The sequence below is a fragment of the Heterodontus francisci genome, chromosome 4, assembly GCF_036365525.1.
Source record: "Heterodontus francisci isolate sHetFra1 chromosome 4, sHetFra1.hap1, whole genome shotgun sequence".
Taxonomy (NCBI): Eukaryota; Metazoa; Chordata; class Chondrichthyes; order Heterodontiformes; family Heterodontidae; genus Heterodontus; species Heterodontus francisci.
In genome coordinates this window covers 17,078,867-17,095,759 of record NC_090374.1, presented here as the reverse complement: position 1 = coordinate 17,095,759, position 16,893 = coordinate 17,078,867, and the positions used below count along the sequence as shown (strand labels likewise).

The window sequence follows — 16,893 nt, the reverse complement described above, 5'->3', positions numbered from 1 at the left end:
AAAGTGGGCAAGGGAGTGGCAAATGGAATTTAACGCAGACAAGTGTGAAGTGATGCATTTTGGGAAGTTAAACCAGGCAGGACATATACAGTGAATGGCAGGGCGCTGGGGAGTGTTGTTGAGCAGAGAGACCTTGGGGTGCAAGTACAGGGTGGTGAAGAAGGTGTATGGCATGCTTGCCTTCATCGGCCGAGGCATTGAGTACAAGAGTTGGGACGTCATGTTACAGTTGTACATGACGTTGGTTAGGCCGCAATTGGAGTACTGTGTGCAGTTCTGGTCGCCGCACTACAGGAAAGATGTGATTAAGCTAGAGAGGGTGCAGAAAAGATTTAGAAGGATGTTGCCTGATTTGGAGGGCTTGAGTTATAAAGAGAGATTGGATAGGCTGGGTCTGTTTTCCCTGGAGCGAAGGAGGCTGAGAGGGGACATGATAGAGGTATATAAAATTATGAGAGGCATAGATAGGGTAGATAGCCAGAGTCGGTTTCCCATGGTAGGGGTGACTAAAACTAGAGGGCATAGATTTAAGGTGAGAGGGAGGAGGTTTAAAGGGGATCAAAAGGGTAAATTTATACACAAAGAATAGTGGGTATCTGGAATGAGCTGCCTGAGGAGGTGGTGGAGGTAGGAACAGTAGCGACATTTAAGAGGCATCTGGACAGGTACTTGAATGAGCAATGCATAGAGGGATATGGAATTAATGCAGGCAGGTGGGATTAGTATAGATAGGCATTATGGTCGGCATGGACGCAGTGGGATGAAGGGCCTGTTTCCATGCTGTACGACTATGACTTTGACTCTAAGTGATGCCTCAGTGTACAAAGCCTTGGTCAGACCCCATCTGGAGCACTACATTCAGTTCAGGGCACTTCACCTCAGGAAGGATATATTGTTCTGGGAAGAGAACAGTGCAGAATCACCAGCTTGCGACACTTCGAAGTTGTTGGAATGGCAAAATATATATCTTTACCGTTTTATATCAGTGCAGACTTCCTGTCAGTTTGCTTTCCATTGTTAAGTCCTATGGACACATTTTTATTGAAAACTGCCTCTGTAAACTTGCCACTCAGCGATTACCTTCCTGTTAGCATTACACTGCAGTGCTGCAGGTTTACATCTTCCAGCTCCTTTGTCTGTACTGCAGGGAACTACACATGATGCAAGCAACTCCACTTCTCTACTCTTCAAATTGCAAATATTTTTGTCAAACTACTTGACATAAATAAGGACACAATTCATATGACTTGAAAATGGGTCTGAATTATGTCTGAGTGGCCTGATTCAATTCTTCCCAGCCCTCTAGTCCCTTCACCTGAAGCCTACATTTTGTTTTCACTCCCCATGTGTAACATTAAAGATCGATTTTGTAAATATTCTATTTTCTCCCAGTTTTTCCCTTACATTTCTTTCAATTTTCAGTGACTCACCCCGGGCTATGCTGCAAGCATAGCCATGCACTCTTCATGTCTGACAGTGAGCTATTTGACTGTGTGGACCATCACAACTGAGCTGTTAACTTCCCATAGAGATCAATGGATATCTATCAGTCCTGTCAGGGGCACTTTGGCAGGCTTCTCCCCTCTTCTAGGGGCATTGAGGATGTTAGCAAGGCTACTTTTAAAGTCCTGCCTTCCAAACATGTTTACCATCACAAAGAATAATCTATAATCACTGATCTGCAAATTCCTTGAAGATTCAACGCAGTGTCCATTGAAACAGAATAGCCTAGAGGTTACTAAAAGCGATATTAACACACAGACACAAAATATGTTCTTACGACACTTCTTTGTTACAGCCATAGAGTCAGACAGCACAGAAACAGGCCCTTCGGCCCATCGTGTCTGTGCCGGCCATCAAGCACCTAACTATTCTAATCCCATTTTCCAGCACTTGGCCCGTAGCCTTGTATGCTATGACGTTTCAAGTTCTCATCTAAATACTTCTTAAATGTTGTGAGGGTTCCTGCATCTACCACCTCTTCCGGCAGTACATTCCAGATTCTAACCACCCTCTGCATGAAAACATTTTTCCTCAAATCCCCTCTAAACTTCCTGCACCTTACCTTAAATCTATGCCCCCTGGTTATTGACCCCTCCGCTAAGGAAAATGTTTCTTCCTATCTAACCTCTCAATGCCCCTCATAATCTTGTACACCTCAATCATGTCCCCCCTCAGCCTTCTCTGCTCCAAGGAAAACAACCCTAGCATTTTCAGTCTCTCTGCATAGCTGAAATGCTCCATCCCAGGCAACATCCTGGTGAGTCCCCTCTGCACGCTCTCCAGTGCAATCACATCCTTCCAATAGTGTGGTGATCTGGACTGTACACAGTACTCCAGCTGTGGCCTAACTAGCATTTTATACAGCTCCATATTCCATATGCCTTCCTAACCACCTTACCTACCTGTGCTGCTGCCTTCAGTGATCTATGGACAAGTACACCAAGGTCCCTCTGACCCTCTGGACTTCCTAGAGTCCTACCATCCATTGTATATTCCCTTGCCTTGTTAGTCCTCCCAAAATGCATTACCTCACACTTTTCAGGATTAAATTCCATTTACCACAGCTCTGCCCATCTTACTAGCCCATCTCTATCGTCCTGTAATCTAAGGTTTTCCTCCTCACTATTTACGACACCACCAATTTTCGTGTCATCTGCGAACTTACTGATCATACCTCCTATATTCACGTCTCAATCATTAATGTACACTACAAACAGCAAGGATCCCAGCACCGATCCCTGCGGTACACCACTGGTCACAGGCTTCCACTCGCAAAAACAGCCCTCGACCATTACCCTCTGCCTCCTGGCACTAAGCCAATTTTGGATCCAATTTGCCAAATTGTCTTGGATCCCATGGGGATCCTTCTTAACCAATCTCCCATGTGGGACCTTATCAGTTATTAGTTATTTTAACAGAAGCATTGTCCTTTATATAATAACCTGTCAAGACTTACCACCTGTGCAGGAATAGGTCGTGGTTTTGGAACTTTGCTTGTCATCTTGACCTCTTTCTCCTTCATAATTTCAGACAAACCTCGCTGTCAGGGTTACAAAGAAAGACATGTAAATAACTATAGCAACACAAAATATTTGTGAAAGATAATTCTGCAAACCTTTATACTTCAGCACAGTGCTTGACTATAATTCACTTGTGTAGGTGGTAAGAGCAGACTTTTAAAAGGGTCATTTTGCACTTTGTTAGATTCTATCTTATGCTTCAATGTATAATTAAGAGGTCTGTGTGCAAAAATCACAACTTACAATGTATCTATAAATGGGACCACTTAACTTGAAACTTAATGATGAATCACAGCTCAAAATGAGATGTTAAGTTCTGAGGTTTTCGGGAGGTGCCTGCACATCATGCATGTAAGATTTCATTGACCATTTTGAAATGCAGAGGCCCCCCCCACCCCATCATCCACGTATATAAGAGTTGCCCATAATATTTGGTTGTGACCTGTAGAAAATAAAGAAAATATAGGTGACAAGACCAGAAATGTGAGGGGCACTGACCAACGGTTAGTGAATTTTAATCCCATCATTAACAACAGTCCAACTCATAGCAACATGTACAATGTAACTGCTTCTGGTTGGTGACCAAGGTGAGCTCCAACACAACAGGATAGGAGCTGGAAGCATGGGTGATGGCATCACCAAGGCTTTCTTTATCTGTCTATAAGCACTTATCCCAGAAAACGATAGGCATAACTAGGACCCATGCGGGTATCCATTGCAACACCTTTTATTTGAAGGAGGTGAGTGGAGTTGAAGGAGTACTTGTTCAATGTAAGAACAAGTTCAGCCAGGCGGAGGAGGGTGGTGGGATATTTGTGGGATATGTTGAACATTCCTTGTTCCAGTCCTACTCGGGCCCCTCCCTCACCTCTTTTTCCAGTACATTGATGACTGTATCGGTGCTGCTTCCTGCACTTGCCCCGAACTGGAAAACTTCATCAACTTTGTTTCCAATTTCCACCCTTCTCTCACCTTTACATGGTCTAACTCTGACACTTCCCTTCCCTTCCTTGATTTCTCTGTCTCCATCTCTGGGGTAGACTGTCTACTAATATTCATTATAAGCCCACCGACTTCCACAGCTACCTTAATTACATTTCCTCACACCCTATTTCCTGTAAGGACTCCATCCCATTCTCCCAGTTTCTCCGTCTCCGAGCATCTGTTCTGATGACGCAACCTTCCACAACAGCATGTCTTCCTTTTTCCTCAACCAAGGAGTCCCCCACCCCACTGTGGTTGACAGGGCCCTTAACTGTGTCTGACCTATTTCCCGCACTTCTGCTCTCACCCCTTTCCCTCTCTCCCAGAACTGTGACAGGGTTCCCTTGTCGCCCTTGTCCTCACTTTCCACCCCACTAGCCTCCACATCCAAAGGATCATCTTCTGCTATTTCCACCACTTCCAGTGTGATGCCACCACCAAACACATCTTCCTTTCCCCTCCCCTGTCAGCGTTCCGAAGGGATCATTCCCTCCGCGACACCCTGATCCACTCCTCCATCACCCTTGACACCTCATCCCCTTCCCAAGGCACCCTCCCATGCAATCACAGGAGGTGTAATACCTGCCCTTTTACCTCCTTTCTTCTCACCATCCAAGGCCCCAAACATTCCTTCCAGGTGAAGCAGTGATTTACTTGAACTTTTAATTTAGTGTATTAGTTGCTCACAATGCAGTTGCTTCCATATTGGGGAGACCAAATGCCGATTGGGTGACGGCTTTGCAGAACACCCCCACTCAATCCAAAAGCATGACCCTGAGCTTTCGGTTGCTTGCCATTTCAACACACCTGTTGCTCTTTTGCCCACATTTCTGTCCTTGGCCTGCTGCAGTGTTCCAATGAACATCAACGCAAGCTCGAGGAACAGCACCTGATCTTTTGATTAGGCTCTCTACAGCCTTGCAGACTCAATCCTGAGTTCAACAATTTCAGAGCATGACTGGCCTTTTTTTTCTATTTTTCTTTTTTTATTATTTTTATTTATTTTTTAACCACGTGCCTGTTTTCCTTATGTGGACAGAGCTGCTCATTATTCTGCTGTTAACACTCTCTCTGGACTAATGCTTTGTCTTTCACCACAAGCATCAATTAACATACTGTTTGCCTTTGTCCCATGACATCTTTCCTATTTAATCTCTCCTGCCCTCTGCCCTATAACACACCTTCCCTTTTGTTCTCTTCCCCACCAACATCACCGCCACCTTCATTTGCTTAAAACCTAATACTTTCCTTACCCCTGCCAGTTCTGTTGAAAGGTCACTGACCTGAAATGTTAACTCTGCTTCTCTCTCCACAGATGCTGCCTGACCTGCTGAGTATTTCCAGCACTTTCTGTTTTTATTATAGTTTGTTTATGGCTGCTAGCATCAATTTTACTGTCAGCTTTTGAGTATTGGTTAAAAATAACAAAATAATTTAAATTATCGAAGTTCTGATGACAAGATACTTTAAGTTTTGTGATGGCACCAAATATTTACCATGACAAAGTATTTTTGTGCACGAGAGGCATTAAAAGCATCTTTATTTGCATATTAGTTTTATTATAGTATTCAAGGTCTGATACACTATCAGGAATGTTCACAAATACTGACCAGCCCTGGGGCTGCTGCCCATCAGTGTAAGACTAGGATCTCATCTGTCCCAGTTTGAGGCCTTCCCGTCTGGTTTGTACCCTTCTCAGAGCACTGAAATTGTACTCGTCAGTGTCTGAAATGACAGTATGGCTACTTGTCTTTCGTCATCCTCCTTAACTTCTTTGACACCTGGGAAACAGTTGACCATTCCAACCTCCTCCAATGTCTCTTCCTCTATTGTCTACTGACAATGTCCTCTTTGGTTACCACCAGCGCTTCTGACCGTGAATCCATGAATCTCCCCAGCTACCACCTCAGGCTGAATAAAGAGATAGGGAACCTTAATGTTTTTCTCAAGCCTGAGCTCAAATTCATCTCCACACTCACTCTGTTATCAAGATCCCTTTCTTCTACCTCTGCAATGTTAGCTCCTTCACTGAAAAAGTTGTTTTCATGGCCTCAAAGTTTGACTAACACTTTAACACTTTCTGAACATGTTTCTCAAATCCTCCACAAGCTTCAATTCACTCAAAATATTGTGTCCTTATCCTCGCAAAATTCCATACTCCCGTCCTCTTAAAGATCCATTGCTTCACCAGACCCTATGATTCAACCTGAAAATTCCCATCCTCACTCTGAACTTTCTCCATGGCTTTGCTCTGCCCTAATTTAGTGAGTTCCACATTTATATCACTGTATTCATTCTATACTTCTAAAATGGGGCTTCTCTTTGTCCTCCTTCACCTGATCATTCAGCTGCTATGTTCTTGTTAATACCCACTTTCTTTTCCCTCTTCAACTTAAAGTGCTTCCTCCCTATGAAGAGTGCTGTCGAGATGCTATTTGTTTCACATACACTTTCCAAATTATGAACAAAATGTATACTGCACCTTTTTATATTCGGACTCCCGTATCATGGCACACCGGAATGGGTCAATGTTGGCTTCCATGAGGTGCTCCTAAGTAGAAGAATGTGCAGTTTATGATTGGTTATCAGGGCGGTGCCAGTGATAGTTTTTTTTAAACCTCCATTCCCACCATAGTCTCTTCCATTTGTTCTGGACGAGGAAGCAATGGTTGAGTTCTAATCAGCACTTAATTATCTCAAACTGAGATATCCAACACAAAGTGGATACAATACAACGAAGTAGACAGCTGATTCTCTACTCAGCTTGAAGCATTCAAATCTATGCCCCTTGGACTTGAGAGAATGAAGATATCGGCCATACAAGGGGGAACAACTGCGATGGGAAGGACAAAAAGATTTGCAGAACATAAGGGCATCAAAGATGGGTGAGGGAAGGTTGAGCAAATTGACAGCTGCATAATTATCATGGCGAGTGGATGGCTACAGGCTAGGCTGTTGAGAATAACAGACAAATATAACCTTAAGGTAGCTGCACAATACATATATGGCCATCAAAGAAAGTAGCGGTTATACTGACACAGAGACATCAAAAATGAAAATTTCAGTTCCACAAGTTTGCATGGTCTGATGTGAGAGAAAATGTGCTGCATGAAGAAATTTTCATGGGTCAGAGCACCCTGTCTCAATTCCTACTGCTCTTGTGATTAATGGTTAAACTTGCATATAATTGGAACTGGCAGTGTGGAACAGATCATGGACCCTAGTCAGACATGAAACAACTCATATATAATAAACAAGCTCTTGTAGATTTTCTGGTAAGGGGGAACTTGGAAGGTGTGAGATATGAGAAGATTGGGGAAGAGCGCAGAACTGGTAATATATATCACACTTTTCAGATATTGCAGAATAAGGATAATCCACTGCCTGTGTGCTGCTGAGAAAGAGAGTGGCCCACCAGCAGTACTTATCAGCAATACAACCACATGCTGCCTGTGCTTTTCCGCCTTATTGAGTGAGGCTTCTGCCAGCAGAGCAGACTTGTAAAATTATCCCTCATGGGCTTCATCAATGAGTTGACACAGTAATGTGAGCAGATCTATAACAGTGCCTGCAATTTGCAAGGACAGGGGGGTAATGGGGCTGTTACTATTAGAATTCAAGAGATAAAGGTGTGATTTGATAGAAAGGGTTTATAATTATGGAGGAAATGGGACCGAGCAGATAAAAACTGACTGATTTCAGTGATTGAGGAAGGTGTAGAGCAAGGGGACATAGATATCAGACTAAATGTAAGAGATTTAGGGCCTTGCAATGTTTTACTACGTTAAAGATGCTACATAAATGCTAGTTGCTGTTGCACACAGAAGGTTGTGGAATGTATTACCAAAGATTGTGATTGAAGCTGAGACCATGTCAGTATTGGATAATAGGTTAGATAGGTGGTTGAAGAGTAAAGGGGAATAAGAGAATATGGAAACAGAGCAGGCACCTGGGATCAAGATGTCTTTCTGATGCGGAGAATAAACACCAACAGATTACTTGTGCTGTACAGTCTGTTTCCGCACTGTAATTTCTATGTAATTCTATGTAATGGCAATGCAATACCCAGATTGATAAATGTGTCTAACTACTCAGTAAAGACCATCTGCTCTCTTCAGAAAGCCACGCTTGAACCAAATGTGAACAGCAACCACACATCGCTCATCATGCCCACCTGAAGCAGGCACTAGCACTCTGTGGAAGGAATGGTTAGTGATGTTCATGAGAAAGTGCAAAGTTGAGTCACAGGGACTACTAGGGATATGACAGTATTGATGTTCAGTCCTTGCCTGAACAACCTGTGCCATAACATATTTACAGTAATCATTTATTTATTTTAAAAATGGGATATCTTAAATGACTTGATCTCTCCCTAACATTACCAGAGTTACTAGTGCAGAACGGGAACCTAAAAATTGATCTTCCACGATGTTACCATTAAAATGGCAGTCAAACTAATTTAAGTGCCAATATCACACAACACAATTTCTGTGCTTTGGAATAACCACCCATTGAGCAGAGTTTAATTTTAATAAGGTTCTGATCTGTAGAATTGCAATTCAGAGGTCTGCTGAAAAATATGAAAAATTCCAAATGTACCTTTAAGGTTAGAAACTACTGTCGGTGAGGTGTTAACCCATTAGCGGACAGAACAGAGTCATAAATGGCCCAGATTTTGCAAGAATAACAACATTGAAGATGCGCTCACCGTTATTAAGAAGTAAATCGTACAGCAAATTCCAGCATCCACACACGCACAGTTAAACACAGAAATCAGGAAGTTGCTGTCTTCGATGCTCTGCTCATCCACAGGCTTCACTACACTGGTACCTCACTGCTAAATTCATCATAAAAACATATGAAGGGTATGAAGATGCTGTACTTACCCATTTGTTGCCCACTCAACATAGCAGAAAAAGCTAGGGCCAGTGCAATCAGGTGTAAGAAAATATTTAACAGAATGATAAGTCTTAATTACTGCCAAACACCTCTCTGGCTCTGAAAATTTAATTTTACAGATTTGGAGACTCATTCCTTCAGAATTTAATTATTGTTGAAAATTAAAAAAAATTATAAATTAATTTTCTTTTACTTTTTCTTTTGTTTCTTTATCTCTCTCAATCTCATCTTTCTTTGCTTCATTTAATTTTTCTTTCTGTATATGATTTACACTGAATTAAATATTCTAGATCATACTTCCTGGTTTAAACTCTACGACAGGAATTTTACTGGCATGGCATGGGTCCTGCTGCCAGGACCAAATGCTTATCCTGAGCCCTCATGGGCGAGCGCCGGGACCCCGGGGCGGATTTTAGCAGCGTTGGCCACCGCTGGGAATACTATCCAATTAAGGACAGCAGCCTGCCTCTCTAAGCTGCCGGCCCAGTCGGAGGGCCGACAGTTCTGCAGCCTCGCAGTGCCTCTGACAGACATGACCGTTGCTGAGGCTGCAGGGAGAAGCAGAGGATGCCTCCATGTTCAGGTACCCTTGAAGGGCCAGTACAAAATTTTTTTAATGTGCTGGTGCCAGGCAGGCAGGCAGGCCCTGGCGATCAGAGGGGTGAACCGTCCGGTGGTGGCATCGGAGCCATGGCATTGGCTATTGCTACCAGGGGCTCTTCTGTGGGACATGGAGCCTTCAGGAAAAAGGCCCCCCCCACCTCCACACGCCCCTGGGAAGCCGATTCAACCGGTGGTCTCCCCACTTGGTGGGTGGCCATTCCGATGCTGGTAAAATCCTGGGGGCATTGCGATAGAATAGCTATTAATAGGCCAATTAATTGATTAATTGGCCAACCGCATCTGGTCAGTGGCAACTGAGCCACAACTATTCCCGCCTTTGGAAATAGCCTGTGGTAGCAGGAAGACATTGGGCTTCCCTGCCGCCGCCATTTTACCAACCCTCCTGCCTCCCAGCCAACATCCAATTGGCTGATCAAATTGTGGCCTATGTGTCTAGGTGAGGATTTTTCAATCTGATTGGTTGAAGAGAGACAAATTGCTTGCATTTATTCCCTGTAGAGGGCAGCATGCTAAAATGGATCATGAGTAACCATAAGATGATGCTCAAAAGCCCATAAAATGACTGTGGGAAGCCAATGGGCACGATTTTGTGCTCATCCTGACAGTGGGTTTCATGGCGAGAGGGGCCGGAGAATTGGGGCAGACACGCCCCCGACGGAACCCGACCCCGGGAATCCTGGTTGCGATTCTCCCAGGGTAGGGTAGGCTGATGACAGCCCTCCCACCCAGAGGCCAAATAAGGGCTTCTTCCCGTTGCCACTGGGATCTTACTGGGGGGTGGTCCTCCGCCGTGCGGGAGGACGCCTTCGAAAATGAGGCGCTCTTCCTAAGGGCTTGGATAGGAGTCCCTCCTTCGTGGGCAATTTGTGATCCATGCAGGACCCCTGGGAACAAATGTACCCCCCGAGATCCCCTCCCCTTGCCGGAGACTTCTGGACTGGCCCCGGCGACCCCGCCTCACCGACCTGTGTTCTGGGGTTCCAGCACTGGGCCTGGGTCAGAGGTGTGTGCAGTACCAGCAATGGCCTGCCGATACTGCTGACCTGCCAGTCCTGTGATTGGCCAGCAGCTCTCGGGGACAGGATCCCCATCCTTAATAAATGTTTAAATGGACGGAGATCCCGCCTCCTTAAACTTTCACCCCAAAAGATCAGAGGATCACTCTGGGGGTCAGAATAAATGCAGAGGCAGAGTTCCCCCAACTTTTCGCCCCTGCGCTGGGAACCCCGCCTCCTGCACAAAATCCCGGACTGTAAGTGTGATGAACAGCAAGTGCTGTTTCTTCGCTGCTGACCTGCAAAATCTGAGCCTTTAAACACTTGTGCTGTAACATTGCCAACTGTAATTTGTATCTTCTATTTAAAAAAAGTCTTAAGCTAATATTATGCAAGTTGTTTGTGTACAAAAAAACCCTCAAATTATTTCGGTGACAAATAATATACTAGCCTTAATGTAGCAAATGAAAGCTATCCTTAATTAGCTGAACCATCATGAATCTCACCAGTGGGAGTTTCTCTTTCCCCATTTATTATATGAGAAATCTTTAAGATCCCTAACCTTTGGTTCCCTTGATGTCTCAGTAGGGTTGAAATTGGTGTTTGTTCCTCTGGGTGCAAAGCATACCAATTTAGTAGTGGGAATTACCCGTGCAAATATAAATTTGTAGAGTCCATTTTTTAGGCATCAGGGTGTTAGGGCTCTTGAATATCTTAATTAGGAAGCCTAATGTCTGTTGAAGAACTGCTTACGGAAATTATTTCCTGACGAGCAGTGCAGACCTTGGGCCTAAGGATTCCTAAGGTCCCAAACTAAAAGTATTGAAATTTGTTTTGCCTTCCTGTGATTGGAGTGCTCTCCTGATTCCACAGGAGTTGCGATTGCCCCATACTTCATTCCTACACCCACTTCTGGGACTTATTGGAGGGCCACTGGCAGCCCTAAATGGGATTCTCCCATGGGGTGAGCTTCCTGTGGAGATGCAACCAGCGCCGGCAGCTCTCCTCGAGTTTGCTGATGAGGCCCAAAGATCAATTTCCAATGATCCTCTGACTTCCTGATTCAGACACTCACTACTCACGCAGCCAAGAGTCTCGGGCTCAAAATCGGGTTCAGCTTAATCTTTACCCTACTGAGTAGACTCTGTAATATTACTTGTTTCTTTGTTGTGTGATCTGTTGTAAGACTCACAGGACCACAAGTAACACAAGTAATATCCAAAGAAAACGTGGGTTTTTATTATACTTTAAACTAGAACATACTCTCATAAATATATATATACACACACAAGCGACATCTCACTCAGTCAAGCTACACCCACAACTCCTTGGTCATGTGTGAAACAACATCACTTCTTCTGGTGACCTTCACTTTCAGTTTCTTAAGGTGGTCCGCTCTTAAGGTCATCCCACAACAGACTCAATGAATAGCTTGAGCCATTTAAACAAGGAACATTCCGTGTTCAATGCCTTGGTGTGCTGAATCAGCTGATCCCACTGGGACATTGGTAATGAATGCTGCAATTGACCTAATTGCCAACGAGTTAGGGATTCAACCAAAGTTCTTGCCCTTTATTGCTATCAGTGATTGTTGGCGGAAATCCTGGTGTGTGGATGTTGGCTGATGACCGTATGGACTTGGCTGTGATGTTCACCATGGCCAAATAGCCTGAATGCACTCACTGTTGGGTCACCTGTGAATAGTGAGGTGTTGGAATGTGCGTTGCACTCCCAGAATCACACTCCTGCAAGCAGTCAATGTATTCAAAAGAACAGGGACAGAAGGGAGACTGTCAGCAAGAGAAGGAAATCAAAAGCATTCAAACCTCTGCCACATGGCGATTTTTCTTCTTAAGTAGTTTCAGTAGTTGCTTCTCTTTGGGAGGTTCATAGGTACTTCTGGGAATCTGAATTACAGGAGAGAGAACAATGAGACTGAGACTATACCTGTCTAAAATATCGGCAAGGTTATAAAGCACATCTATTAGTCCATTTGAAAGGGTATTACATAGTATTTACAGCCCGACAGCTCCTTACTCGTATTTATGCTCCACAACAGCCTCCTCGCACCTTTCTTTCTCTAATTACATTAACAGATCTTGCTATCCTCTCCCTCATGGGTTTATCTATCTATCTAGCTTCCCCTTAAGTGCATCTATATTAGTCGCCTGAACCATTCCTTGCAGTAGCAAGATCCGCTTTAACCACTCCTTAGGGCAGGAAGTTTCTGCTAGTATGGTTGCTAAATTTGCTGATGGCACAAAGAAAGGTAGGAAAATAAGTTTGGAAGAGGTCATAAGGAGGCTACAAAGGGATATGGATAGGTTACGTGAATGGGCAAAGATCCGGCAAATAGAGTATAATGTGGGAAAATGTGAAATTATCCATTTTGCCAGGAAGAATTAAAAAGAAGCATATTATCTAAATGGTGAGAGATTGCAGAGCTCTGAGATGCAGAGGGATCTGGGTGTCCTAGTGCATGAATTGCAAAAGGTTTGTATGCAGGTACTGCACGTAATTAGGAATACTAATAAAATTTTATCGTTTATTGCAAGGGGAATTGAATACAAAAGTAGGGAGGTTATTCTTCAATTATACTGGGCATTGGTGAGGCAACATCTGGAGTACTGTGTACAGTATTGGTCACCTTATTTAAGGAAGGATGTAAATGCATTGGAAGCAGTTCAGAGAAAGTTTCCTAGACTAATACTTGGAATGGTTGGGTTGTCTAATGAGGAAAGGTTGGGCAGGCTAGGCTTGTATCTGCTGGAATTTAGAAGAGTAAGAGGTGACTTGATTGAAACGTAGAAGATTCTGAGAGGTCTTGACAGGGTGGATGTGGAAAAGATGTTTCCTCATGTGGGAGAATCAGAAACTAGGGGTCACTTGTGAAATGTAAGGGGTGGCCCATTTAAGACAGAGATGAGAAGATATTTTTTCTCTCAGAGGGTTGTGAGTCTTTGGAACTCGCTTCCTCAAAAGGCAGTGGAAGTAGAGTCTTTGAATATTTTTAAGGCAGAGGTAGATAGATTCTTGTTAAGCAATGGAGTGAAAGGTTATTGGGGGTAGGTGAGAGGTTACAATCAGATCAGCCATGATTTTGTTGAATAGCAGAGGAGGCTCGAGGGGCTGAGTGGCCTACTCCTGCTCCTAATTCGTATGTTCATATGTCCAAGCCAAATCTCTTACTTGTTAGCAAAAGTGCACTTTTCATGTAATACAATTATATGATACAGTCAACTTTGAAATGACATTTGCCGCTCAGATTATCTGCACTCAAACTGGATAGTAAATGATGCTCACTGCAGTTACTGATCTTTGACATACTTGTAAACTTGTCCTTTAATCCAATGTGCAGCAAAAAATAATCAGTTAATGACTATTTCTAACATGGTCATTGAAGTATAATAAATTTTTATTCTGTCTTCCCCGACTGATTTTAAAACTGCAAATGTGTCATAGAGTCATACAGCATGGAAACAGGCCCTTCGGCCCACCGCATCCATGCTGACCATAATGCCTATCTATACTAATCCCACCTGCCTACATTAATTCCATATCCCTCTATGTCTTTCTCATTCAACTACCTGTCCAGATGCCTCTTGAATGTCGCTGATGTTCCTGCCTCCACCACCTCCTCAGGCAGCTCATTCCAGATACCCACTATTCTTTGTGTGAAACATTTACCCCTTTGATCCCCTTTAAACCTCCTCCCTCTCACCTTAAATCTATGCCCTCTAGTTTTAGTCACCCCTACCATGGGAAACAGACTCTGGCTATCTACCCTATCTATGCCTCTCATAATTTTATATACCTCTATCATGTCCCCTCTCAGCCTTCTTCGCTCCAGGGAAAACAGACCCAGCCTATCCAATCTCTCTTTCTAACTCAAGCCCTCCAAACCAGGCAACATCCTTGTGAATCTTTTCTGCACCCTCTCTGTGTTGCCACTTTCAGGGAACTATGTACTTGCACCCCAAGGTCTCTCTGCTCAACAACACACCCCAGGGCCCTGCCATTTACTGTATATGTCCTGCCCTGGTTTAACTTCCCAAAATGCATCACTTCACACTTGTCCGCGTTAAATTCCATTTGCCACTCCCTTGCCCACTTTCCCAGTTGATCTATATCCTGTTGTAACCTAAGACAACCTTCTTCACTGTCCACTATACCACCAATTTTGGTGTCATCTGCAAACTTACTAATCATGCCCCTTACGTTCACATCCAAGTCATTAATATATATGACAAAAAACAGAGGGCCCAGCACTGATCCCTGCAGCTCACCACTGGTCACCGGCCTCCAATCTGAAAAACAACCCTCCACTACCACCCTCTGCCTCCTATCACCAAGTCAATTTTGTATCCAATTTGCTAGCTCACCCTGGATCCCATGTGTTGGAACCTTCTGGACCAGTCTACCATGCGGGACCTTGTCAAAGGCCTTGCTAAAGTCCATGTAGACAACGTCCATCGCCCTGCCCTCGTCAATCATCTTGGTCACCTCCTCGAAAAACTCAATCAAATTTGTGAGACATGATTACCCACGCACGAAGCCATGCTGACTATCCCTAATCAGACCATGCCTTTCCAGATGCATGTAAATCCTGTCTTTCAGAATCCCTTGCAATAACTTTCCCACCTCTGATGTAAGGCTCACCGGCCTGCAGTTCCATGGCTTATCCCTGCTGCCCTTCTTAAATAAAGGCACAACATTAGCTATCCTCCAGTCTTCCAGTACCTCACCCATGGCTAAAGATGATACAAAAATCTCTGCCAGGGCCCCAGCAATCTCCTCCCTTGCTTCCCACAGCATCCATGTGGCATGAACCTTGTTGAGGAATCATAGACAATTCATCATAGATTAAGGTTTATTCAAGATATCTGTTACATTGGATTTACTAACTATTGTATATGGGTCAGCAGCATCCTGTTTTTGACACTATTACTCAGCCCCATTACACTGTCCTGTTATATTCGTGAGGAACCTATAGTGCTGACTTCTGGAGTTTCAGTGGATTTTCTTGCCTGTTTTCCCCTCAATATAAGTTCTCAAACAATGTGATCCAAATGGATAGCAGCGGAATTGCGACATTTATAAAGAAGTAAAAGTCCAGCAACTTTCAACGAGTGCTTGTGTCCCAAGTGAAAGTAATGCGTGCTAAAGCGTTGAAGTTGAGACATTTCCTGAATAACCTGCCATTTTAGGATGAGTTTACATAACAGAAGCCTCTAATCACGCTGCTAAGTTATTTTAAAACACAAGGTTAAAGGCTTGAAGCAGGGGTGTCCAACCCTTTCACGTGGGGGACTTTTGTCTTACAAAGGTGGCTGGTGAGACAATTTTGGAAAGATAAAGGTATTAAAAATCTATCCTACAATTAATCAAAACAACAACAAATGTGCATTCTTATGAAGAAGATTTAAATGAGAAAACTATTTTATTGACTTTCTTTCTCGTCGCTCTGTCGGACACTGATTTAGTGAGATACCGAGCATTTTTTTTTGCTTGCACAAGTAGTCAATGCCTGCTCACATACTTCTTGTACCGTTGTGGAGTATTCCGGATGGATGTCCATCTGTCAGTTGTGATCTCTGTCTGTCTGTTGCTCTTTCTCCCTCTCTGTGTTCCCCGCTTTCTGTCTTCCTCCCTCTGTGTTGTCCCCACTCTCTGTATCTTCCCCCCCATATTGATCGCCCAATTTCTGCAACCTAATTTAGTTTTGTGCTTGACCGTTATATGGTTCCCTTCAGGTTAGCATGTCAAGAACAAGGCCTCTCCATTGGGCAGTCTTAAAAGCATAAGGCAGGGTTTTTAGGTCCCTATGGGGGCAGGTTTGGAGGCGGGAGGGCAGGCGCGATATTCCGCACTGCCGGCTGTCATGCTAGTTTGACGTCACTGTACTGGCCACTCGCACTTTTGTCCAGGAGTGGGGACAGTGGGACCCAGAAAGCCGCCTGATTTGTTCATGAGCTTTTGTCAGCTTGACCAGGGCTAGTTTGGAATTTTGGTGGAGGCGCATGGGTTACACGATGGATCAGGAGCAGTCCAGGTGGAAGAAACTTAAGAACGTAAGAAATTGGAGCAGGAGTAGACCATATGGCCCCTCGACCCTGCTCTGCAATTCAATATGATCGTAGTTGATCTTATGCCTCAACTCCACTTTCCCGCCTGCTCCCCATATCCGTTGATTCCCTGAAGACCAAATATCTGTCTATCTCAGCCTTAAATATATTCAACGATAGAGCATCCGGGGTACAGAATTCCGAAGATTCACAAACCTCTAAGTGAAGAAATTTTTCCTTGTTTCAGTCCTAAATGATCGACCCTTATCCTGAGATCATGCCCTTGGAGACGGCAACTCAATG

General features: G+C 43.9%; 1 protein-coding gene across 3 annotated transcripts in view; it reads right to left on the bottom strand.

The window, feature by feature from the left end:
- Nucleotides 1-16,893, bottom strand: part of cfap99 (cilia and flagella associated protein 99) — a 248,906-nt gene that overhangs the window by 87,138 nt on the left and 144,875 nt on the right. For all 3 annotated transcript variants that reach the window (XM_068029224.1, XM_068029223.1, XM_068029225.1), the window contains 3 exons: nucleotides 12,352-12,432; nucleotides 6,490-6,558; nucleotides 2,960-3,043 (listed from right to left, as the gene is read on the bottom strand). In XM_068029224.1, coding sequence (XP_067885325.1) covers nucleotides 2,960-3,043; nucleotides 6,490-6,558; nucleotides 12,352-12,432 — 234 coding nt within the window. The remainder of the gene's footprint in view (nucleotides 1-2,959; nucleotides 3,044-6,489; nucleotides 6,559-12,351; nucleotides 12,433-16,893) is intronic.